The sequence below is a fragment of the Ceratotherium simum genome, chromosome 27 (genome assembly GCF_057802395.1).
Source record: "Ceratotherium simum simum isolate JZ-2026a chromosome 27, ASM5780239v1, whole genome shotgun sequence".
In the NCBI taxonomy this organism is placed as follows: Eukaryota; Metazoa; Chordata; class Mammalia; order Perissodactyla; family Rhinocerotidae; genus Ceratotherium; species Ceratotherium simum.
The window spans coordinates 26,575,683-26,602,206 of NC_141926.1; the positions used below are offsets into that span (position 1 = coordinate 26,575,683).

At 37.3% G+C, this 26,524-nt stretch overlaps 1 protein-coding gene across 2 annotated transcripts in view; it reads left to right on the forward strand.

Annotated features, from left to right (window-relative positions):
- Window positions 1-2,938: 2,938 nt before the first annotated feature.
- C27H21orf91 (chromosome 27 C21orf91 homolog) overlaps window positions 2,939-26,524 on the forward strand; it is a 33,522-nt gene continuing 9,936 nt past the window's right edge. The window contains exons 1-2 of one of the 2 annotated variants that reach the window (XM_004429498.3): window positions 2,939-3,064; window positions 4,011-4,144. In XM_004429498.3, coding sequence (XP_004429555.1) covers window positions 4,018-4,144 — 127 coding nt within the window. In that variant the 5' untranslated portion in view covers window positions 2,939-3,064; window positions 4,011-4,017. The other variant, XM_087418190.1, reaches the window with a different exon arrangement.

Genomic DNA, 26,524 nt, shown 5'->3' on the forward strand with positions numbered 1-26,524 from the left:
CTAGAATTCTATATCTACAGAATGATTCCTTCAAAACTGAAAGTGAAATAAAGACATTTTCAGACAAACAGTAGCTGAAAGAAATTGCTACCAGCAGAGCATCATTACAAAAAATAATAAAGAGAGTTCTTCAGGTGAAGGAAAATGATACCAGATGAAATCTGGATATACACAAAGGAAGGAAGAACACTGGAATTGGTAAATATGTGGGTAAATATAAAAGACATTTTATTCTCTTTGTAAATTTATTTAAAATATAGTTGATGAAGGAAAAAAATAATGTATTTGGAGTACATGACACTTGTGAAGTAAAATATATAACAATAATAAATGATCAGAGTGGAGAAATATATATCAATTGATTGAAATATATTATCGCAGGCTTCTTATATTTTACATGAAATGTATATCAGGTAGATTGTGAGAAGTTAAAGATGAATCTACTAAACCCCAGATATTTTGCAGCCCCAAAATACATAAATATAGCCATTCATCTATACATATGTACATATATAAACTGTAGCTAATGGAGGAGATAAAATGAGGAGACAAAATACTAAACAAAAAACAAACAAAAAAAATCCTCAACTACTCTAAAGAAGACATAAAAAGAGGGAAAAGGAACAAAGAGCATACAAGACAAATAGAAAACAAATAGCAAGATGGTAGACTCAAACTCAACGATATCAATAATTATGTTAAATATAAATGGATTAAACACACCAATTAAAATACAGAGATTGTCAGACTGGATTAAAAAAGCAAGACACAACTACATTGTCTACAAAAAATACATATTAATATAAAGACAAAGAGAGGGTAAAAATAAAAAGAGGGGGAAGATACACATGGAAACATCATAATAAAGCAGGCGTGGCTATATTAATATTGGAGAAAGTAAATTTCAGGAGAAGAAATATTACTAGAGATAAAAAGAAAAGTTGTATATTGATAAAAGGGTCAGTCCATCAAGAAGACATAACAGTCCTAACTGTGTAAAATGGTATAACCACTTGGGAAAGCAGTTTGCCAATTTCTTTTAAAAGTAAATGTGCACTTACCATGTGACTCAGCAATTCCACTCCTAGGTATTTACCTAACAGAAAGAAAACATAAGTCACAGAAAGACTTTTACACAAATATGCATAGCATCTTTACGATAATAGTCCCCAAACTAGAAATAACTCAAGTGTTCATCAATAACTAAATGGATAAACAAATCATGAAACGTTATTTGGCAATAGAAAGGAACTACTGTTACAAAATATCATGGTAAATCTCAAAAACATGAAAGAAATGATTGCCTGAATGAAAGCAGCCAATCACAAAAGAATACATACTGTTTGATTTCACATATATCAAGTTTTAGAACTTGCCTTTAGTGATACAAATTATATCAGATGTTGGGGGACGAAGCATAAGAGAATTTGGGGGTTGTGGAAATGTTCCATATCTTGATTGGGGTGGTGGTTACACAAGTGTATGTGTTTGTCAAAATTCATCGACTATACTTTTAAAATGGAAAAATTTTAATTCTGTAAGTCATATCTCAATATGTTGACTTAAAAAAAAGGTTGGGGAGAGAGAGTTTTAAAGTTAGGTAATAGGGTAAAATGCCACAGAAAGAGAGATAACTGTGAAGTGAAACTAACTTTTCTGCTAGAAGGAAATTGTTAGTGATTTTAGAAAGCATTTTTATTGAAAAGATGGTTTGAATACAGGATGCAAGACATTTTAGTCATATTTACCTAGGATGAGAAATTCAAACAGAAAACACTTAGATTTTACTATTTCAGTTAGTGCTTCTCAGACTTTAATGTGCATAGGAATCACCTGGAGGTCGTGTTAAAATGCTGCTTCTGATTCAGGAAGTCTTAGCTGAGACTTGATATTCTACATTTCTAACAAGATACCAGGTGATGTCGATGTTGCTGGTTCATCTACTACGCTTCGAGTAGCCAGAACACAGATCACTTTTCTCAGGTATTGACGGTTTATATCAAGTGCCAATTTGGTCTAGAAGTTCCCAAGATCTGTGGAATCCATTCCCACCATCAGTTACATTCTATTTGTGAATGTAACCAGTACAGGTGTTTATGATGCTCTGGAAAATGAGTGTAATTTTACATCAGTATCCTTAGGTTCAAGTCCCAACTCTGTTTCTCACCAATTGATCATCTGGGTTAGTCACTCCAAAACTGCAAAACGAGAGAAGTGCTTCCGTTTCTTCTCTCTAGGCTGTTGTGACGATTACAATAGAAAATGTAAGCGAAAGTATTGCTTGAACTATAACCTAAAAAAAAAACAACCGCTTAAAACGTCAAGCAAGGGGGTCAAAACAAGACCTTAAGTACCCGTCTTTAAAAGGGGCGGGACCTAAAATAAGAGGTGGGGCTTCGGGATGATCCCTTTGGGCGTGCAAGGAATGTGCCATATTATAGGGGAGGGCCGCCCCATTTTAAAAATAATCTGTAAAAAATAAGCTTCTGTACTTAAAATCACCTCTAAATTATGCAACTTGAAACATGAGCTTTTCACTCATTAAATACTTCAACTGGCACCTAACGTGAAGTTCAGTGATACTACTTTGCTTCCGTCTACTGATTTCAAACAAAGTCCTCTCCACGCATCTGTATCCCTCTCTCCCATCCACTCGTCACTTCTGCCCCCGCTCCCTGCGGCCCCCGCCCCGGGACCGGAGTTTCCACTACGCTGAAGGGGGAGGTGGTAACGGACTCGTCTATCTTTGTGCCTCTAAGAGGGGGGTATGAGGAGCCAGGTTCCAGAGAAGCTGAAGAGACCGGGGCCAAGAGCCGCGGCATCACGCGAAAAGACGAGTCAAGGACGCGGCGTCGGGGCGCGAGGAGAGAGGCGGGCCCGCAGCCGCCGTGCGAGCGCGCAGCTGTGCCCTCAGCCGCGCCACCCCCCTCGGAGCCTTCACCGGATGGCACCGGCGGGAGAGGGCGGGGCCGGGCGCGCGGCGGCCGCCTCCGCTGCGGCCGGAAACAATAGTGGAGAAGTCGGAGCCGCGCGGAACGTTTGTGGCGGCGCGCGGAGGCGGACGGTAAAGACCCCGCGCCCCTGTCCCCGACCCGCCTGCGCCCCGGCCCCCGGCCCCGCCGTCCTGCCGCCTCTGCGCTCTGAGTCCTGCGGCTCCTCGCGCTCCTCCGCGCGGGGCGCTCCGACGGACGGACGGAGAGACGGACCCAGGTTCGCGGCACCCTGAGGGGCGGGGCGCGCCCCCAACCCCGGAGACGGGGCGGCCGGGCGGCCCCCAGGCGCCGGGTCCGAGGGGACTGGCTGCCGTGGCCCGCGGACGCGTTCGCTCTGAGTGGGAGGGAGCCTGGGGCGAGGGGACGCGGCGCTCCGCCGGCCGTGCTTCGGGACGCCGGCTGTGCTTGGCCGCCCCGTCTCCGGCCGTGCCCGACCCGCGCGGTGGAGCCGCTGCCAGGCCTTCGCTGCGGGCGCTGTGGCCGCGGCTGGGACGCGCTCCCCGGGGGTTCGCTGTCCCACGTGCGTTTTCCTGCCGCCGATCTCGGATGGGAAACCTCGCTCCGCCGAGTTAGCGAAACGCACCTAAGGTTCCCACAGTGGAGTTAGCAAAGCGGTGTCCCTAGCAGGTCGTTCTTCCTGCATTTAGCAGCGTTCAGTAGGTTGACAGACCCCGGCGGCTGAAATGGCCTCGCTGCTAAGCTCTTTCTGTGCCTGGTCGGAGGTGGGGGGCGGACTGGAACACCCGCAAACTGCTTCCCTTCTGATCCCCTCAACCCGATGAAATATAGAACCAAAAAAAGGGCGTAGTGTCACTTGTGGCTAGGCTTTAAGTGTTACTAGCTTTGTGTCTTGGTACAAAGTATGCTATTGAAGTACTAGTATGGCGATGCTTGTTTGAGGGGGCTGTTGCATTAGATCAGCTGAAGAGCATCTTTCTCTTTTCCTAGAAGTTCCTGATATTGCCGTCATGGCAAGTTATTGGAATTGCATCACTTTCCTTTTCTGTTTCTTAATAGGGGCACTATGACCGAAGAGGAGCAGTTTGTAAACATTGATTTGAATGATGACAACATTTGCAGTGTTTGTAAACTGGGAACAGACGAGGAAACACTCTCCTTCTGCCACGTTTGTTTTGAGCTAAATATTGAAGGTAAGGACATAGTATGGATTCATGTCATGCATGAACTTACACAACTACTTTACTTTTATAAGGTAAAACTAAAATTTCTTGAATGATTGGAAATTGTGCCAAATATGAAGTGTGAAGATCTGTCAAAAATAAGCATTTCTGGAAACGAAGCTGAAGTTAGCACAGCTATGAATTTAAGAGAAATCTTTTTTAACTCCCACAGTACTAACCCCAGTTTTGCTAATATAAAATTGAGGTATGAGTATTGACTGGTAAACATGTAGCTTCTGGTTTGAGAGCTTATTAAGTTGTCAGATTGTAACAGACATTTGTGTGTGTGTATGGTTTTGTTTTTTTCATGTTAAGAACTAAGGTAACCAAACATTTACATTGACGGACAAATGTATTCTCTTCTTTTGGCCTACCAACGCCAGTACCTGACTGAGGTGAGCTGGAACTCTTTTCCTCAGTGTTACCTTATTATTTGGAAAAATGTTTTTAAGTTTTAGATGACCTCTTTTCAGTGATCACACACCTCTTTTATAATTTTTAAAAACTAAGATTTTTTAAATTTCTTAATAGTATCTCAGAGTATATGAAAAAGAGTTCTTCGAATATTTTTAAAAATCTCTGTTATTGAATGGATTGGTTTGGATTGGTGTAGGTAACTGTACATTAATGTGTCTGTGGATATCATTAGTTTGCCCCCAGGAAACACGTAGGATATGTTTCTTTAATCTTGACGTTGTCATGATAAAAACTCTGATTTTTTTAGAAAATATGAGTCAAACTAAAAAGAATCTTAATATTCCTGCAATAAAGTTTGCCTTTCTTTTGAATTTTGAATTATAACATATCAGTAGAGATTTTTTGTTAGACTTTTAGATTTTGGACAGTTTCAAAACAGTATTTCATTCTTTTTCCTGGATTGTATATTTGAAAAATTTCAATATGTTTTTTTATTTATTAAGTAGGAGATATGAAATGTTCTTATAGTGAAAAAAAAAATTAGGATTATCTACCTTGAGGTTCCTATTAGGACTTGTTTTTCAGAAATTGTTGTAGGCACCAAATTAATATGTTTAGATATTCTATAGTCAAAGTCAAAATAATAGCCGTGAGTAGACTACTAAAGACATAATGGAGTTAATTACTATAGGACATTCATCTTCCATTTAAGATCATATTGGTTATGACAGTTTTGCCATTATATACTTTCTGAACATGGTAATTGATTGAAGATCATGGATTTCCTGTGGGTTACAGAGAATACATATAACTTTGGCTTTAATAAATGTAGTAATTATAACTAATTTCAAAGGGATGATTTAGAAATATGATTCTTCTGTGACATTTAAATTACCATGTCCTTAATCACATTAGAGTGAAAGATCTAACTAAATGTATGTTCTTTGGAAATAGTTGGTCCTGTATATTCTTTTACATTGTAGATTTTAATTTTAGATGGGCAAAGGCATTAGAAATGATCCAGCCCAAACCTTTTTTTTTTTTTTTTTTACATTGAAGGCCGGATAGTAGGACTGCTAACGGTTGCTCCAGTGGTGATGGGGAACTGTTGTTATGTGCCAGGCATTTACTGTGAGCACTTCTGTGCCAGGCACTGTACTAAGCACCTTGTGTGGATTTTCTGATTTAACTCAAAATAGCTCTGGGATGGCTACTGTTATCCATTTTAAAGGTAATGGAAGCTAACCTCCAAGACCTAAGAAAAGCACTTTGAAGTTGCACAGCAGTAATTGACAGTGCTGGCTTTGAGGCCTGGCGATCTGGTTCTAGTATATATGATCTCAATTCCATTGATCTACTGTCAGTTGTTGTTTTAATTGTTAGAGCTAATATTAGAAACTTGTTTTCCTGAATCCTAATTGTCTATCCTTGCTATTAGGTCACTCAACTTTTTCTAACCAGTGCTTCCTGCTAAATCATTATTAGTGGTGTTCATGCTGTGATAGAATTTTTCCACAGAAACCTAAACTTTCATAGTTGCTTTTCTAGCCTTTTTTTTTTTTTTTTTTTTTTTATTTATTTTTCCCCAAAGCCCCAGTACATAGTTGTCTGTCATAGCTGCACATCCTTCTAGTTGCTGTATGTGGGACGCGGCCTCAGCATGGCTGGAGGAGTGGTGCCTCGGTGCGCACCCGGGATCCGAACCCGGGCCGCCGGCAGCGGAGCGCACGCACTTAACCACCAAGCCACGGGGCCGGCCCTCTAGCCTTCTTTTTAATGTGCCTTTTAACTAGTTCTCAATTATTATGTAGAGAATATACAGATATTCCTTAGGTACCATCTTTATAAATATTTCATCTCTGATAACATCTATCTCGATGTGTAAGCATGACATAAGTCCTATGTTGTTGAGATAATAGTTATCTTTAACAGACAAAAACAATTCTCAATTTGAATTTTATACTCTGTATATGCTTAAGGTTGTATATTTCAAAATGCCAATTAAACCTATGTGAGAGAAATTATTTTAGAATTTAAATTTCTTCTCAATTTGTCTGATGTCAGTTCTCGCGAATATATACATTTTCATATTTACTACAGTGACAATATGGTGCATTATAACCATTTTGATTTAATATCATAAGATTATTGTAGGAAAAAAGGAAGGAAATAAGAACACTGAATTCCACAAAATTTCATTTTTTATATCACTATACAGGTTTTTAAAAATCAATGAAAAAAACTGATAATAAAGTAATCAAATACCTGAAAAATAACAAGGTATGTTTTTTTGTCTATGTCAGTAAACTTTTTTTTAAGTGTTTTTGAAGTTTTCTTTTTCCTACCAAGTTCTCAGCACAATGCCAGTCAATAAATGTTATAATGTAAGAGGGATTTTAAAAAATACAACATTTAACTTGACTAGTTTGGTATAACTTTATTGTAGTATGGTAATGTTGCTGTTGCCAGGTTTCGTAGTTTACTAATTGCTAAATTTGTTCTAAAGCATTCTGTGTTTTACTCTGCCAAGAGGCTAGTTAAAAATTCTGTCGAGGAATGATAAGAATTTGGCTAGTTTTGAGTCCACACATTTGTAGTAAACAAAAATATTTTACACCTTTGGGATTGTTGATTACGTCGACTCAAAACTGGTCTAATCAAGTGGCTTCTTGTTTAAAAGCTGTGTGCATGCACATATTTATAAAATGAAGACAAAAGAAGAAAGAGGATAACAAAAGACAGTCTAATCTTGTCAGAGAGATTAGTATTCTGAGCATGGTTGTAAGTTGCCTTTTTTCTGTGACTTGATAGTAATTAAAAGTAAAAGGGTAGCTATGTTTTTATATACTTCCAAGCCATAGGTGATATACTTCAAGGACCTAAGAAATGTACTTGGAGGACTCAGATCTTTTAAAATGTTCACAAGATTGATTTTTTTTTTTTTGTACCTATAATTCACCATTAGAATAACTTGTCTACTTGCTGGCTTAGGAGACAAATAAACTTCCTATTACTTATGGTCTATCCTTGGTCCGAAGACACTGTAAACTTTTTTATGCATGTATGATCAAATACTCTAATAAGCATAATAGTTCATTGTGCTAAAATCTCTAAAGTTATTTAGTGACCAGATTACTACCATTCCCAAAACTATTGAGGCTAGAAGGAAGGTAGCCCAGGGTGATCTGAAGCCAGGAGTGAAAGTTGATTGTAATGTAACCAAGTCAGAAAAATGAAAGTAGAGGGGACAAAGATCCCAGGCCTCTGATCTGTTAGTTCATACTGTTTTCATTTTGTTCCAAAATACTGTGCAAATAATTCTTAGGGCATTTCTACCTTTCTTTAATACTTGATTTTCTTTCTTTTCTATGTAGATATACTTTTTTATAAGACTGCGTCCATTCTTATGCCAAGCTAAGTTTTCAGTTTAAGTTGATCTTGCTAGTTGATTAGTAAGCATTACTAATGTTTATTAGTCCATCTCAGATTTCGTTCTCCCCTTATTTGTTGAACTTTCCAGGAACTTTTCTAGAAGTTCCAAATTCAGATCCTTAGTAATCTTTCCAACAAGAAAAATTTTTAGGTGTTTTCTGTTGGTTAAGGCACTGGTGTACACAATGCTTACTTTTAATCTCATTCTTCCTTGATTCTCTGTGTATGACGGAAACACTGTTCATAACGGTCGGTAGTCAGGGAGCAGTCTGAATCTCACTATTAAATCCTTGATTTAGTTTGGAAGTCAAGACTGGTTATTACTACTCAGAGTCCGTCAACAACTCTTCCTCTTTCCTGCTTCTGACATGCCAGCATCTTTCCACTTAAGTACAGAGGCCCACCACTTGTGATAGGGAAGCTGTCTGTAGCTAACTCAATCTGGCGTTAGCCTCTCTCTCTTGGGTTTCCCACAGTGGCAAACATCGTGCATTGGTATTAACTAAAAGAGCACTTTTAAATACAAATCCTAATGTGACTTTTGAACTTTAGCTTGGCTATCTTTGTTATACTTGGAAATACAGATGGAAGGTTGCTTTTCCATAACTGCCTTTTAATGTCACTTTAAATAAATTTAAACACTTTTAAAATGGCTCTGATAGTAAAACCTCATTATTTGGACAGGAACAGGGAGAGATGGAAGTGGAAAGTGGGTTTAATTCGTGATAAATTTAAGTTATAGAATATTTTAAAAGAAAAGTAATTGAAACTAGGCTAACTACATGTAATTAAGACTTTTGACTTAGCTAACACCCATGTATGAGGAGCCAGGTTCCAAATTCTTATCCCTGTCCTAATTATGGTGGCCTCTTTTTAGTTACTCCCAACTTTTACTTCCTTTTAACTTTGTTAAGCTTTATAATTCTAAAGTCTAGGATGAGTTTAAAATTTAGATCATACACAAATTTCAGTTGGGAAGATATATCCATTAGGAATTAGGTCTGGCTGTAGGTAACAGGAAATCCAAATAATAATGAAATAAAATGGAATGGATATTTCTCTCTCTCGTATAAAAAGAAGTTGAGCCTGGAGTTGGTATGGTAGCACCATGATCAGGACTCACCTGCTCCTATTTTTCTATTCCACCTTACTTAACACACGCTTCCCATCTTCAAGGCCATCTCATGAGCCAAGGTGATTGTTGGAACTCCAGCCATTGCTTGTTTATTCTCAGACAAAAGAAAGGACGTCTGACACAAGGTGCATGCCAACAGTCTGTCCTGCATCTAAAAAGGAGCTTTTCCTGAAGTCTCACCTAAGAGTTTCTTACACATTTCACTGCCCATTCAAGAGAAGCTGCTCCAGATAAAATCAGTGTTTTACAAAGAAAGGGACAAAGGATATTGAGTAGGCAACTAACAAAATCGGCCACAGAGAGGCCTTTCTAGTAATTAAAGATTATACCACTTGAAGACAAACTATTTGAGCTGCACCTAAGACCAACAAGTAATGCTCTGGTGAGTCTTCTAATCCTGGAGTTTGAACTGAAAGAGATTTTAGCAAAATGAGGGATTGTATTCTGAGGATAGGCATACAGCCAGATCTCACGGGGACTTGTTACCAGAAAGCTGTAAGAATTTTCAAGTTTCTGACCCATCTCAGTACATAAAATGTAATGATTAATGCTACTGCTCATAAAGAGGTCTGCAGTGTTTTTTTTATTCTGTTAGAAACTTGTGTGATTAAACAAGTTAGATATTATAAACTTAGGAAAACTCTTCCCTTTTTTCTCCCAGCCTCTGTTCATGATAGACTACCACCTTCCTGTACGTTTAGAGAAGAGTGCTTTTCTGCAGCTGGACACATCTGCCACAGCTCCACTTCTGCTTAGTGATTAAGTGTGTGGGCCCTGGACTCAGACCTGGCCTTGAATCTTGACCCTGCCACTTACTAGTTGGGTTTTTTGGCAAGATAGTTAAGTTTATAGTGTCATACTGGTTCTCAGATGTTACTAGTAAGAGCAATTTTGTATTTTTGTTTCTTAATCTTGAAATGATGGTGGCAGAATCTGATTCAAGAGGCTGAACTCCAGGTGTTGCCTTTTGTTCCAAGAACACTTGGCAGTAGAAGCAGTGGAGCTCAGATGTATGTTTGCTCGTGATGCTCGGAGTGAAGCTGCAGAGTAATTGAAGCATGGCGATTAGGGGCACATGTTCCTAACTCTGTGCCCCTTAAGTCCAAAAACTCCAGGTCGGGGCACACACTCCAGAGCCAGACCTTCTGGATTCAAATCCCCACTTACTAACTGAGACTTAGGCAAGTTACTTATGTGTATTATTCTGTCAATTCAGCTAGAGATATATGCCCATAATATTTATTTTCTCCTATTTAGCAATGTAGTGTATAGCTAAAATGCCTGTAGAAGTGACTAGGAAGGTTGGAAACCCTTACTTTACCAACTGATTTTTAAGTGTTACCAAGCATTTATCATAGCTCTCACATCAGGACTGAGGGGTAAGTAATAGTATCCCTATTTATATGTGGCTAAAGGAAGACTCTGAAGTCAAATAAAGTTGCTCTAAGTCCCAAAGATACATAGTAAGCAACACAGAAGGGGGCCACATCAGGTCTCTGATATCAGAGTTGTTGTAACCACTGGGAAATGGACATTTCTCTGTTTGACCTTTGCCATATTTTAACAGTTTCATTAGTAGGCCCTCTATGATGACGGAATTAATACATTGGTTTTCCTGATGCCTCTGATTAGTCCTGCGAATCTTCTTTGTAGTCTCCTTTTTTTTTTTTAAATGTTGGCATGCTGTGTTCTCAGCCTTCCATCCTCACTCTGTCTTGGCTTTCATGACTTTTTAGATGCTGATAACTAGCAGACCTCCTCTGCCTCCTTCCCCCATCCCCCAAGCTACATGTCTATATATGCAACTAATATTTAGACATCTTCACTTGTATAGCCCATAAGTACTTCAAACTATGTGTCTAAAGCTAAACTATCACTCCTACCCTACCCATACCTTTTCAAAATGAATGAATAAATAAATAAAATAAGGAAGTGAATTCCCCTTCCATCCCTGCAGCCAAATCCCAGGGTTGGAAGTGCAGTATGGAGAAGTTAGACTTGACCTGCCTAGCTAGAGCGTATGCAGGGTTGCTCCGCAGAAGAGCCTGCCTGCCCTCGTTCCTAACAAGTTACTTCTCGAAGCCGTCCTCCCTGCCCTTCACCACTGCTTCCCTGCCACCACTGCCTACCACATTGTTCTTTCCCTCATAGCACCCTTTTCTTCATGGCACTTTCTATAATTAGTTACTATAGTTATTTGCTTGTGTGTTTAATGTGCTCTCCTCCCCAAATTTGTAATTCCATAAGGATGTGAATTAGAGTGTTTTATTTACTAGTATATAATCGGCACCACAAGGACTGGCAGGGAGTAATAAACGAATATTTGATTGATGAGTGAAAAACCCATCAATCTTAAGGGGACTTTAAAGAACTGTCTTTCTTTATGTTTTTTCCCTTAAATTTGCCCACGCTCTTTTTCTGCCCTTGCACGAGATCTTTCTGGAGTCTACTAAAAGTTTTATGAATCTTACAAATAGAAGAGCTTTGTATCATATTCAAAGAAAAATATAATGTAGCCAGTAATACTAACAGTGATATCTAGTGTATTTTTTCAATCAGGAGGATGAAAAACAGAAATAGTATTTTTCTCCAAACACAGAGCAAGAAGTTTTAACAGGACCGCGTTTAGAATGGGAGAGTCTAGATTCATTTTACACACTGCCACTCAGTTATTCTGGACACACCAGCGTAGTGATGTTTGCTCATAATGATGACCCCAAGGCAGCTGATGATCTTGAGTGCATTTTAAATCAGTGATAAAAGTATGTTCTTTAAATCAGTGATTTAAAGTTGAAAACAAAGAAGCAGAATATACAATCCAGAATATCTTATTAATAAGAACATCATAATTATAAATAAAAAGGATTTGTTAGAATACATAAAAATGGCATTCTGGTTCACAGTCATAATTCATTCATCCCAATGTGTTGACAAAGATGAAAAGAAATGTTTTATGAGATATATGGAAACAAATTTAGATTGAAAATCTTTGATACTTAGGTCAAAATGATCTATTCTCAGTAAAAGGATATAATTTTCGTGATTGAAATAATTTATAATAACTGTTACTGGAAAGCTGATAAAGAGAAATCAGCTGCCCAGAAATAAGGATAATTTTTCTATTACATGCAAAGTAATACTGGCCTGAGAAGAAGGAAGACAAAGATAGGTTTATACCTCTAGTCTGAAAAAAATGAAATATCACTCTAGTTGGGAGAAGCTACTTCCTCTGTCAATAAATATGTAAGGGATTTACACATTTTGATAAGTGGCTTTTTTAAACAGTAGTCAGGTATTGTTTGTCAGGTATTGTGTGCTTTACATGCATTGTTTTATTTCATTCTTAATACAACTATGTGAGATAGGTGCTGTGTTATCCTGATTTGACGAATAAGGGAAGTGAGCAGAGAGTCTGGGTAACTAGTCCAAAACCACACAGCTTAGAAGTTCAAACCCAAGGTCTCTGATTCCTGAAAGCCCAAATGTCTAAATCATTTCTGCTTCCAAAGAAAATTACATGGACTCTTAAATAAGAATTTAGGAGATATTAAGAAGCTTTTAGACAAAGTTAGAGATGAATTACACAAATGAGAATATTCAAGTAAGGGACAAAATATGGGTCCCAATAGATGCTTAATTTTTGAAAATAATTTCTACCCATGATATTATTTGATTAATACACATTCGGTGGAATATCCAAAAAATACACATTTCTGATGACTCAAGAGAGTGGGATAATGCAATCTGTATAGATTGTAATCTAAACAAATAATAATCTGTCAAGAAAATATGGTTTTTAGAACTCTTGGATTGGATTGATGATGATCACAGAGGAGAGAAGACCTAGGAAGATAAGGGACACACCCATGACAGTCTTGCCTGTTTCTGCCCAGGAAGAACAAGCTGGTAGAGCTGCAGACTGACGTTTGCTACAGAATTATGCAGATGTCAGCTAAGAATGGGGCAGCGGTTCTAACACTGCTCTCTGTCCTTCCAACCATCCAGGTAATGGAGGCTAACATACTTATCCTGACTTTTGTTTCTCTCAAGAGGGAATAGGGTTCTGAGTAAGTGGAGGCAGCCAGTGTAAACACAAGTGAAAATGTCAGCACCAGTGCTAGAATTGCACACTGTCTCCCTTTTGTTCATCAGCCTCTGTAGCTGATCCTGGGGCACTCTCTAGAAAGAGAGAAAGAAACAGGTGGTTTATGAAGTGGATTTTCTAGTTTCTGAGTTTAGAAAATAATGAGCGTTAAACTTCACTACATCAGTAGAATATTTTAGAAATGTTTAGAATGTATTTAGAAATATTGTCCCTCTGTTTACATTCTAATAAAAAACGTAAGAAACTTTTCCAATGTCTGTTACTGAATATAATACAAAGACAACATAACTTTACGTTTGTTAGCACCTTAGAGGTTGGAAGGTGCTTTTACAGCACCTTATATTTAATCTCCACATTATATAGGAAATGAACATTAGTGTTCATTTCAGAATTCCAAATAAGGTAATACATGAAAAATATGTGGTTGAAATCAAAGTGGCTAACTGCAGAATTACCAAAATGTTATCAACTATAGTTCTAGTTAGAGTGGATTTAAATTACTGTCATCCAATTTGGCACATCATCTGTTAGGATTTTGATATGGAGAATAAACCCATTAAACACTGAGCCTTGGGTTTAGTTTGTAACAAGGTAACATTGTTCGTTTACAAAGAATTTTAAGCTAGTGTATCTATTTCTGGTTGCTTTTTGCCATTACTGTCTCAACTGTATATGAGTAAGGCAAAATAATGATTTGTATGTACCCATCAAAATCTAAATCTCAGAATTAAAGCTATATGTGGTTGAGTCCATAGCAAATTTTTATTTTTTTATTTTTTTGTTTATTGTAGTAACATTGGTTCATGACATTGTAAAAATTTCAGGTGTACATCATTGTACTTCTATTTCTGCATAGATTACATCGTGTTCACCACCAAAATACTAATTACAACCCATCACCACACACATGTACCAAATTATCCCTTTCACCCTCCTCCCTCCTCCCTCCTCCCTCCCCCCTTCCCCTCTGGTAACCACCAATCCAATCTCTGTCCCTATGTGTTTGTTTATTGTTGTTATTATCTACTACTTAATGAAGGAAATCATACGGTATTTGACCTTCTCCCTCTGACTTATTTCACTTTGCATTATACCCTCAATGTCCATCCATAGCAATTTTTAAACACACTCATTCAGTAAATATTAACTGAGCAACTGCTATGTGCCAGAAATTGTACTGGCAGCTGAGGATAAGGCAGTTAACAAAACAAACATACATCGCCGCCGCTGTGAAGCTTACATGAGAGGAGGGAAAGGACAACAAAATAAATTATGCAGTATGTTGGAAGTTAAATCCCCTTCCAAATGTTGGAAGGGGATATAGGATTATTTGCCTTTATGAGGTGTAAATTCAATCTCTAATATATTTTCCATGTATTACCTTATTTAAAATTCACACTTAATGATCATTTCCTATATAATAACCAGGAGATTAAATTTAACAGATAGTAAAAGCATCTTCCAACCTCTAAAGTGCTATACAAATATACTTAAATGACATTTTTAATATCTAAAACTCACGATAACTAGTGGAATAACATCCCCAATGAATTTAATGAACAATAATTGCTAGTCTGTTTTGGAAACAGAGTCCATATGCTGAGGAAGTTTGGTGGTATTATTGGGAGGGAGTGTTTCAAAATTAACATGAAATACTCTCTTACTCTCTGACTCATATCTTATATTTCTATCTTCAAATATTGAAGAGGATCTTTGGTATTCTTTAAGTATTGGAGACAATGTAAAATATTTTAAAGTTTTTGTGTTCTTTCTACTTCCTCCCTAACACTGTTAATAGTATTTGCCCTGAGAGCATTTATTTATGTTATTTATTATCAAAATATCTTTCATAATCTTGACCATGTTACTTTGGCTTACCAGATTATTTTCAGTATATCAACAATCAATTTTTAATTCAATGTCAAGCAAGATTTTGGCTATATTTCTACTACAAAGTAGAATAAATACAATATAGATAAAATATAATTCCTACATACTGTATCAGAAAGTTCTCCAGAAAACTCAGTTTTATGTTACCAGTGAACGTATTTATTAACTGAATATGACTGATAAATATCAGTCATAAGTTATCTTGGGGAGGAAATTAAAATCTCACAATTCTATATTTAGTTGAGACTGGACATAGAACAATTTCATGCTCCTTACAGCCTGTCTTTTCTCCCACCCACTCTTCTGAAGTCATCTCTTGACCTTCCCCTCCGTTCGTTTTACCTTGTACTGACTCATCACCTTGCCTGCTTACAGTTCTGTTCTCTGAAACCTGGCAGATGGACCAAACAGATGATTAGGGTTGCAGAAATGCTCATGTCTCCCATATTTAAAAGAAAAGGAAAAATCAAGGGAAACAACTTTCCTCTCCTTCCCTTAAACCATAGTTCTTGAAAGAGCAGTGTTCATTCAAGGTCTCCTCTCCCTCTTCTACGACTTATTCTTCGGCACCCTTATAATTTGCCAACCTCCTGTGCTTTCACTAGTGACCTCTTAGTAGTCAACACAATAAATTGTTTCACATTCTTGCCATTTTCAAAATCTGACATTTAACATTTCCCTCTATCTTGAAACACTGGACTCCCTGGGTTCTGCAGTAAAATAGCTCTGGCCTCTTATTTCTGCCCACTTTGCTGTCGTCTTCATCGCCTATTACAGGTCCCTAAAATACTAGTGTTTCATTGAATTCTGTCTTTGTCTTTCTTTTCTTCTCATATTGCGGTTATCTGTTTCTTTCACTGCAGTGGCTTCAACTATACAAACATAGCGCCAGGCCAACTCTATCTTGTAAGCACCAGACCTGTATATCCTACCGCCTGCCAGATCTCTCCATTTAGATAATTCTACAGGTGTCTACAGGTGTCTTGAGTTTAAGTTTCTCAAACTCAGTATCTCCTTGCTTCCATATACATATGCATTTTCTATTTCGTTCATCTTTGGTTCACTTAGAATTTCAGGCTCCATACCTCAGAGATTTTGATTTAGTAGGTCTAGAGTTGAGGCTAGGAATTTGCATTTTAACAAGAATCCGAGCTGACTCTTATGCAGGTGGTTCAAGGACTGAACTTTGAAAAACTGCCTTTAGTGAATGAATGGTTCCAGATTCTTCAGGACTTTCCATGTAGAGTTGTGTAGGTGCAGTGATGAATTAGGGCTGAAATCTTACCTGAGCTCTGCTTTTCAAGCTGTGTGCCCTCGCAGGGATGGCTTTCCAATTTGCAAAGGCAGGTTGGCCTGTGGGCTAGCAGCTGCTCTCACTACTTCCCACCCCCCCACCCTCTCCATGCCGTCTGTCCCTGAGTCCTATTGATTCTCTCCAGTCTGTTCCCTACTTTTCATTCCCACTGCTGCACCTTTGTCCAGGCTCTTATTCCTTCTTAGCAATATTACCTCAAGACCCACTTCATTCGTTTCATTCACTACCCCACACCCCCAGTTCTCTCTCAGTATCACCAGAAGGGCCTTTAAAGTACAAATCTGATCATGCCATTCATTGTCTTAGAACTGTCCCCTGATTCCTTGCCATTTTCCTCAGGTTAAGCTGTGAACTCTCCAACATGACACATAAGACGACATGTCATGACCAGGTCTGCTTAACTGGCCACCGTCATCTTTCATCACCCCCTCAAAGGCACTCTACCGCCAGTCACAGGTGCCCACTCTCTCTCCTTCCCTCCCATCCCTTCTCACTCCTGTGCTTTTGCTTGTCAGGCTTCCCCTGTCCTAAACGCCATTGACTTCTTCCTCCTGGTATGCAACTGCTTAACTTTTGGAGTACAGCGTATTAAGTAGAGGTGATGATAAATAATATCATTGCCTGTGTTCACAGGGCTGCTGTGAGGATCACAACAGATGAATGTAGGAGCCCTTTGGTAAATACAGTATGCGATGCAAATGTTAGTATTTAAATTCAAATATAGAAGGGTTTCGTTTTCATCTCATCTGAAAAGATGAGTGTTACTGAAAAGATTGCTATGATTGGTTTTTATATTGTCCTGAACAGCTTCTCCATTGACAAAATAATTTAATTTTTCATGTACATTGAGGAAGTTTGGATTTATCCTGAGTTTACCTTTCTATCATTTGGTTTCAGTAGGTTTTTCTGCTCTAGCTGCCATCATTTCCCTCATGTAGCAGCTGCTCAGCAAATCTTTTCACCATAGTTTCTTTTTTATCAACAATACAAATTGTGTTCACTTATCAATGTCTTTCTTCCTCACTCCCTTTGGGTCTCCAACAGAGATTGCTAGATAAAACTATAATGTGGGTATGATTTTGCTTTGGGGGAGGGGCACTGGTTTCATTTGAAGGTTAAATACTTTTTTTTGCTAGATACATTGTTAGCCTAAGAAAATTCTCACAATCTTAAATTCAGAATTTTAGGTATGTGTGTCTTTTACCATTTCAGTATCTTAATCTTTTTTCTTTCACTTAGTTCATTGCAACATACAGTACAATACTAAAAGCCCAATTTGTCTTGGACTGAGGAACACTATGTTCTTTGCTAAACTAAAATGTATTTTTTTACAGGCATTTTTTAAATGTTTGTCATTGAAAAAGCAAACTATGCCTGTTTTAGAAATATCAAAATACAAGAAGCAAAAAGAATGTTAAGATTCATAATCTCACCTATCTACCAATAATCTCTTAATATTTTTGGTATGTTCTAAATTATTTTCTGCAGGAGAGTGTGTTTGTGTGTGTGTACATGTGTGGTATATTATGTTGAAAAAATGAAATCAGGCTATATATATCATTTAATAACCAGCCTTTTCGTTTAATATATTAGGAACGTCTTTTTCATGTTAGTAAGTAAAATTCTACCAGTTAATTTTTTTTTTAAAGTTTGCATCCCATCGTTCCGTAATTTATTTAACCAGTATCCCATGGATGAATGTTTAGCTTGCTTCTAATTTACCAGTACTAAAACGCTCTCATATGTACATCTCTTTTGCATGTCTGATTAAATTCCCATTTTGTTGTAGTTGAAATTCCCAGAGGTGGACTTTTGGGTCAAAGGCATGTCCCAATTTGCAATCCTATTGTTTGTTTTAATATCTTCCATTATTACTGAATTAATACCATGTAATCTACCATTAAAAAAACTGTCTCATGATGGAAGAATTTTATTGTACGTCAGTTCTGCAACCTCTTTGGGTCAAAGTTTTTTACTCTAGAATTTCTGTGATGCATTTATAACACATAATCACAGTATTTGTTTTAGCATTATGCAGTATGATTCATCGATTATTATTACTCTTTTTTAAGCTTTAGTTTTATCAAATGGTTGGTGAGTTGTAGTGATTGTTTCCCATCGGCCTTAATTTTTACCATTTACAGTAGTCCCCCTTTATCCAAGGGGGATCCCTTCTAAAACCGCCAGTAGATGGCCTGAAACCGCAGATAGTACTGAACCCTATATATACTATGTTTTTTCCTATACATACATACCTGTGATAAAGTTTAATTTATAAATTAGGCACAGTAAGAGATTAACAATGATAACTAATAATAAAATAGAATAATTATAACAATATACTGTAATAAAAGTTACCATAGATCTTAGCAACCTCAGCATATGATTTTTTTTCTTATTAAGTCGAGAACTTTCACCTTTTCATTTAAAGAAAGCACTTTACGGCTTCTCTTTGGCACACCTGAATTGCCAGCATCCCTCCTCTTGCACTTTGGGGCCATTATTAGGTAAAATAAGGGTTTCTTGAACACATGCACTGAGACACCATGACAGTCGATCTGATAACTGATGGCTACTAGGTGACTAATTGGCAGGTAGCATATACAGTGTGGATATGCGGGACAAAGGGGAGATTCACGTCCCAGGCGGGACAGAGCAAGACAACACGAGATTTCATCATGCTACTCAAAATGGTGAGAATTTTAAGACTTATTATTTATTTCTGGAATCTTCCATTTAATATTTTCAGACCACGGTTGACCACGGATGAGAAACCACAGAAAGCAAAACCGAGGATAAGGGGGAGACAACTATACTACCTATATATTAGTAACTGAATTGTAAATGTCTTCAAACTCACTACCTAGTATATCTCTATTTATTAGATGCTGCTATAAAGCATTTATTTAAGGAATAGTCAACTAGAATTTCAGGAACAGTGATTCACATATATGCAAAAAGGTTGAGATGCAAAACTGAGGTTTTAAAATAGCTGCAGGACAGCTTTTATTTTGTTTTTCTTACTTGTAAGAAAATAAATCATTTAGAACTTCAGTTGGGCAGACAGCAGTCCAGGAGATGAAGGGCAAAAAGTTCATATGGCTATCACATATCTTGCTTTCAAACTTATAAATTTACTTTGTCCCAGTGCTTTGGCCACATTCATGTGGTGTTACTATATAGGCGTTTTTTCAGGCTCTCTTGTTTAAGTAACATGTATCTTTTTAACCTTGTCTATCTTTAGGAAAGATTTTTTTTTTCTGCAAATTAGTGTCTCCATGTGCCACAGGAACGTAATTATTTAAAACTGATTAACTCAGTTATATTATAGTTAATTTGAGTAGCTTTTTGGGAGTCTGTTATGACAAATTCATGTACACAAAAAATTTCAGAATAAATGTCAGTACACTTAATAGAGCTATTTAGGGGGAAAATGGAGCAAGTACAAGTAGAGGGTTAAGGTTACTTGGGTCAGCTAGATTATTGACCTAAAACTTTTAATGATATAACTTTGTTTGTACCACTTAAAAATTATAGTCCAGGGGCCGGCCCCGTGGTGAGGTGGTTAAGTCTGGCATGCTCCGAGTTAGCGGGTTTGGATCCTGGGCATGGACTTACACCACTCATCAAGCCATGCTGTGGCGGCATCCCACATACAAAATAGAGGAAGATTGGCACAGATGTTAGCTCAGGACTAATCATCCTCAAGAGAGAAAAGAAGATTGGCAACAAATGTTAGCTCAGAGTGACTTTTCCTCACCAAAAAAAAAATATATATATACATATATATATTTTATATGTATAGTTTATATATATAGTTTTATATATATAGTTTAAATTTGATATATTTTAATGTACTAGAAAAACAAATTTAGCTTTTTATATTCTATGGTGCTATGAGCTTCCATCCATGTTCTCATTCCAAGTGCCCTTTTGCTTATTTAATTACCTATAGACAAACCGTCCTGTCAATTTGGTAGCCTAGCCACAATGTGGTTATTCAAATTTAAGTTAATTATAATTAAAGTTAAAACTTTAGTTCCTCAGCCACAGTAGCTACATTTCAAATGCTCAATAAACACATGTGACTAGTGCCTACCGTATTGGGTAGCACAGATAGAGAACATGTCCATCATCACAGAAAGTGCTATTGGACATTGCTGGTTAAAAAACAGGTAGCTAAATTAGGGATTAGAATTGAGTGTGGATTGTTATTTTTTGTATACTGTTAGTAATAAACAGTTGTTATGTAGGTGTGTTTCCCCAATTTTTCCAACTGTTATAATGAAAAAGTAAAATTCACTGAGAGAGATTTTCTTGTTGATTTGCAATTTATACATCTCCTATCAATATGAGAACTCAGCTCTACCATGGCTTCCTTGGTTATTTGAGGTTGAGGTCTATCTTTTCACATTATCTCTCTGAACTCTTCGCTCACTGAAATTTGCCCTTATAATTCATTTATTGGATTACACTGCTTCAACTGCCTAATCCTTAGCACACACAAGAACTTTAAAATGGAATAAAGTCTCTTAGCTGAAATCTGCTGTCTAAAGACCACCTGTTGGTGTATCTTTCTTTAGGGCAGTGATTCTCAAAATGTGGAAAGGCAAGTTGCTGAATCCATCTGTATACTGGCTTAGTGTGGTTGCCAGTAATTCCATCTGCTGCCAATGCAGAGATAAGCAATTACCTATTACTTTTAAACAGTATGTTGGGTACTTGAACATGACAAACTAAGTGACTCTTAAGTTAGCTAAAGGCATGAGAGGGAGGGGAATGGGGCACTGTTTATCACAGTACTTACTAAGGCACATAAGACAACCGATAAAGATTTCCAAGAGGTAGAAGGCTGTCCTGTTGTGGGTTTAGGAAGCAAGTAGCTGCTCCAGCTGTCCATCCTTGCATACCCATCTTTGGTCTAATTTCCTACCTAAAGGAAATTAGGTATCTAATTCTATGTCTCTATCTATCCCATGACAGGATAGACAATCAAAGCTTCCTCCCACTAAGTGGCTGTGATTGGCAATAGATAAAATGGTAATAACTCTTGAATCATGGCTTGGCTGCTGCAACTTGCTCATCAAATGCAGAGTAGTCGGGTCGAGTTGGGTGTCAAGGCATCATTGGGACAAGCAGTATTTACACAGAAGCAATCCACACCTATATCATTGCACAGGTTTAGTATAGTATAAGAGTCACTAACCAACGTGGCTGAGGCGCCTGCTAGGTCACAGGTACCCGCACACTCATGAAGGGAGTGGTAAGAAGTGTTTGAATTGAAGAGCACTTGCCCTATTTTCAGATGGTAGCTGCTTCTCATTACCAGCCAGTTGCTGCCAAATCTTTTGATTTTGTTGTTAAGAGAAACCAAGAAATTGAAAATTGTTAAGTGGCTCTAATTTTTTTTTTTTCTTTTAAAACACTTGTAGGCTAAACAAAACTCGTGTGCAGTATGGGTCCAGACTTCAGGCTGTGGGTGTGCCGCCTCTACTTACAGAACATTTCCTCTATCCTTTTATCAGAAATGGGAATCTGATCCTCAAAAACAAAGAAGTAGCATCTCAATCCTTTTAGTCTTTCTTAGAACAACAGGTTTAGCTATCCTCCCATTTTTACAGTTAACGCTTGAAGAAGCATGTGATTACTGCTTAATATGGGCAGAACATAAACATGCAGGTCTTGTTCTCCCCTTCTTAGCAACCAAGATAAGATCATCATAAAAAGAAAAACACATCAACTCTTGGGAAATTCTTTAAGCTGGGCAAAATGTGAGCCTCCATAGGAAAGATTTTGAAGCAGTACCGTGTGAATTGTTGCACAAATGTTGGTCAGGGCTGAAGACAATATGTTTAAAATTTCTTCACAGCATGTTAACAACCTGGAACTTAAATCATAGCTACATTTTCTTGCCTAGCTACATTTTCTTGCCTTATTTAAATATTAAGAAAGAACACACTCAAACCTATCATTTGGAAAACCAATACTGCCAGTGTTCGAATTCTGGTTAGTAGTTTGAAAAAGTTGAAGTGCTTGATCTCTTAGAGCTTAAAATCTATTCCTGACATGATAACATGTGTATTAAAGCTTTACATCCAACTACTGGTTGTATTATATTTGCTCTACCTATGGAGCAAATTATATGAAGCCGTTCCTTTGACTGGGAAATGAAATATAATAATCAAATTCAAAATGAAGTGTAATTGACAGAGAGTAAACATGCATAAGGCAGTCAGATGATATGATTCAAGAATGTGTAAAATATACAACCATGTAGCATCCATGTAGTCAGCTGAGAGACAGTGCTTTTTGACAGGACCAGCTGGTGAGCCATCAGGAAAAGATTGCTTAGCTTACCTCATCACTACCAAATCATAAATAAGGTCTTCTTCGAGAGGTTAGGGGTAAAAGCTGAGGATGAGGGGACGTGGTAGAACTTGTTAAGTGTTTTGGGGTTTGTGGCTATTTTTAGTGCCATTTGGAGTATGTAATTAAGGAAAAAAACTGTATTACTGTGACAGGCTGATTAAATATAAGCATGGAAATATCCTTACTTTAAAAGGATAACAGTGGTAGGTAGACAAAAAGATCTACATTTGAGTGGCTTGTGCTCTTCTAGGGGTTTAACCATGTTTTCTTAAAGTAAATTGATTTTAAGAGGGACTTAAAGAATAGACATGAGGACAGCATGCCAGATGGGTCAGTGGGAGGGTTTCAGAGTGTGTGAGAATGATATAACAAAATCAGAGGTAAAAGTGGGAAAAGATAAAAAAGAAAGAAAACTATTGAATAGGAACAGCTTAACTTTTTACAATACCACTGTTCATACAGAAATATACTGCCTACATAAATTTCTAAATAGCCTCTATCCAGAAGAAATTACTATTTACAAAAATTTAGCAATTATGGTTGCTGCTTAAAGTCTTGGTTCTCTAATAATAATGACCTCATGACAAAAAAAGTTACATGGACATCTTCAAGGTATGTTTTAAAGAAGTTTTCATGATAGTTAGGATGTCAATTACATTGGCCTTCAAAGTTTTTATTAGAAAGAAAGTTGTGGTGCAATTTTTGTTGAACAGGTTTGGAAATGCCTTAAAATTCAGCTCCTCAAAAGTATCAGCTCATTTAATTGCATTTAGATTCATTTCCTTTCAAAAAAGCTGCTGAGGAAGCACATTAGTGCTCAGAGCTGTTTACACTTGTAAATGCAATTAAAATCGGAAAGTCAGTTGGAAAACTCACTGAGATCTCTGATAATAGCAATGGTTGTTTCTCTTATTAATTTGAACTGATGAGGTGGAAAAAACAAAATCACTTCGGGGGTTTATAAATGACATATATTGCTGATACAAATTAAGTGGGCTACTCCCATTCTTTTCTTGATTAAAAAGTAATTTATTCAAGTAGATGAAGTAGTCTATTATATTTTTCGAATTTTTTGTTTCTTCTGCTACTGCATGGGATATTTTAAACTGTGTTTATAAAACAAATATTTTCAAATTGAACTTTAAAACTCAGTCAAGTTTTAAATTTTCAGTGAGCTAAAGAAATTAGAGGTACAGATCTGGATGAATGAGCTGCAATTTACATAAAACCACCTTCTTGTATATTCACTGTATGTAAATTTCTGTTAAAAATATATAATTGAGTAGAAGTTCATGATTTTGCTTAGCAGATTGAATGATGCCACAGGAATACCATGTCTTTATTAGTGCCACTCATCAGTTCTTCAGACTAATGGCCCAGTAAACTAAATGTAGGAGTAACTTCAATGGAAGATGCCTTAATTAACCTCTGCAGCCTGGCAAAACTGCACATCCTGGTTCCCTTGCTAGGATGGGCACAACTTCATTGCAGTAGACCTTAAATCATAATTGGTAATAAGTCTGGGAGGTTTTTTTAATATAATTAATTTTTCTTCATTCATTTAACTACTTTTTCATGAGTACTCAGCATGTGCCAGGCAGTGTGACACTGAGCCTGCATGTGAAGCAGATATGGTCCCCTTTCTTGCAGACTTACCTTCTGGCAGGAGATGAAGGCCAGTGAAGAGGCAATCGTAAAATCTGGTGTGATAAACAATACACCTGAGTTACTTTAGTTTAGGAAAGCCTTCTGAGAGGAAGTGAGAATGAGACAGGAGATGATGATGACCCAGATAGTATAGTAGGAGTGGTAATGGAGTGAAGCAGGATTTGAGATGTTGTACTTAGATTTTGTGGGAAAAAAAGATGGACTATTAAGATGGACAGCAAAACATCTGGGATGGGTAGGGGGAGCTGTCATGGAGGACATCCGGGTTTCTTCCTTGAGCGCCTGGTGGTGCCAGACTCGGAAGAGGATCGGGTGTGGGGATTGAGGGGTGAGAATGGAGGAAGAGTTTCATTAGGCAGGGTGAGTTTGAGGAGCCCATGGGACATCTAAGTGGAAATGTCCGCTGTATTCAAAACTCTTCCTACCCATGACACTTTATTTCACGTCTTTTTTAGGGGATTTTTCTCCTGCAAGTCTGAAAGAATCTGAAATTTACTTTGCATTTATGTATTTTCACAGTAAATTGAGTATTATAGTTCTCTGATTTGCTGTTCATCTCAACAGATGACTTATATGCATGTAATCATGTGCTTATCTGGGTTCCTAGCATTCATTTGGGGATTTAAGTAAAAATTAAAAGAAAATTTATTTCTGGAGAACTTTATTATGTGAATTACTAAGAAGCAACATTGGATAAACAGATATTTAAAAACCCACATTATTCTTCAAATAGACATCTATTATATTGACCTGTTGTTGAAGCTCTGGGGTATGTGAGGAAATTCGTTGTTTCATACAAGTTTTTATCTTTTTTTAATACAATTTTTGAAGTCTCTAAATAAATACAAAAGAACACAAAATTTAACAGCAAAAATTAACTACTGTCTATAGCTTAGTTGAGAACTCTTTTTATATGCTAAAGAATTTCCTTTCATATAGACTGAAAGAGAAACTTATTACTATGTTTAGATTCAGCTAAATCATTGCCACACAGATTAGAGCTGTGGCCATGGTCTGAGAATGACACTGTTTGCTGTGTCGAGGGACTAGCTAGCCATCTGTTGGCAACGACACCTGAGAGAGTTTACAGAGAGTAAGGAAGCTCTTCAATAAATTTTCCAGAATAAGTAAAGTAAGCAGGTTTCAAGTCCTGTCTGCCTGCTCGCTGTTTACCCAGAGCGGTAGTATTAGAATCAGATAGCAGAAGGGAGCTGTTTGGTCTATAACTTGTACTACCTTTTTGTCTTATTTATGACCTAAAACATATTACAAAACTTTAAATATTTTTATTCTAATAAATAAGGTTTGTGAACTTCCTTTTTATGTTAATTTGCCTAGTTTTGAAGGTGTACATTGAGTTATCAAATAGAGCTTTGAGGTTTTGCATTTAAGTATTTCAATTTTGCTGGAAAGTTGATCTAATCAGACAATAACTGGTAAAAAAATATATATATACACACATACAGTTGCAGTACAGGTAGCAAAGTGGTAAATAAAATGTGTATGAAATTCCGTTTAAGTTCACTTTTGCGCTCAGTGGAAGAAACAAGGCTGAGGCTGAGATACTTGAGTTTACCTCGTGAGAGCAGTGGTTCACATATGCTTGTACTATTAGTGTTCAGGAGGGGTGCCCACATAGCTTACTTGTGAGGGAGCTGATAGAGAGCCCATTTACACTGGTTTTGACAATCTCAGCAGGTCCCACCACTGGCTGATGTTATATGGTTTTGGAACAAATTAATATTCGCAAGCACTTTTATTCCTGATTTAATACCACTAAAACGCAAATGCTTCATTATCTTACTATTAGCTAGAGTTTGGAGTTCAGTTAATAAAATTGTTACGACTTCAGTTTTTAAAACAAAGGATGAATACAGAAGGTAATTTTTTCTGATGAGTCAGCTAAAACTTTTTTGTTTTTTTTTTTAATTTTATTTATTTATTTTTTCCCCCAAAGCCCCAGTAGATAGTTGTATGTCATAGCTGCACATCCTTCTAGTTGCTGTATGTGGGACGCGG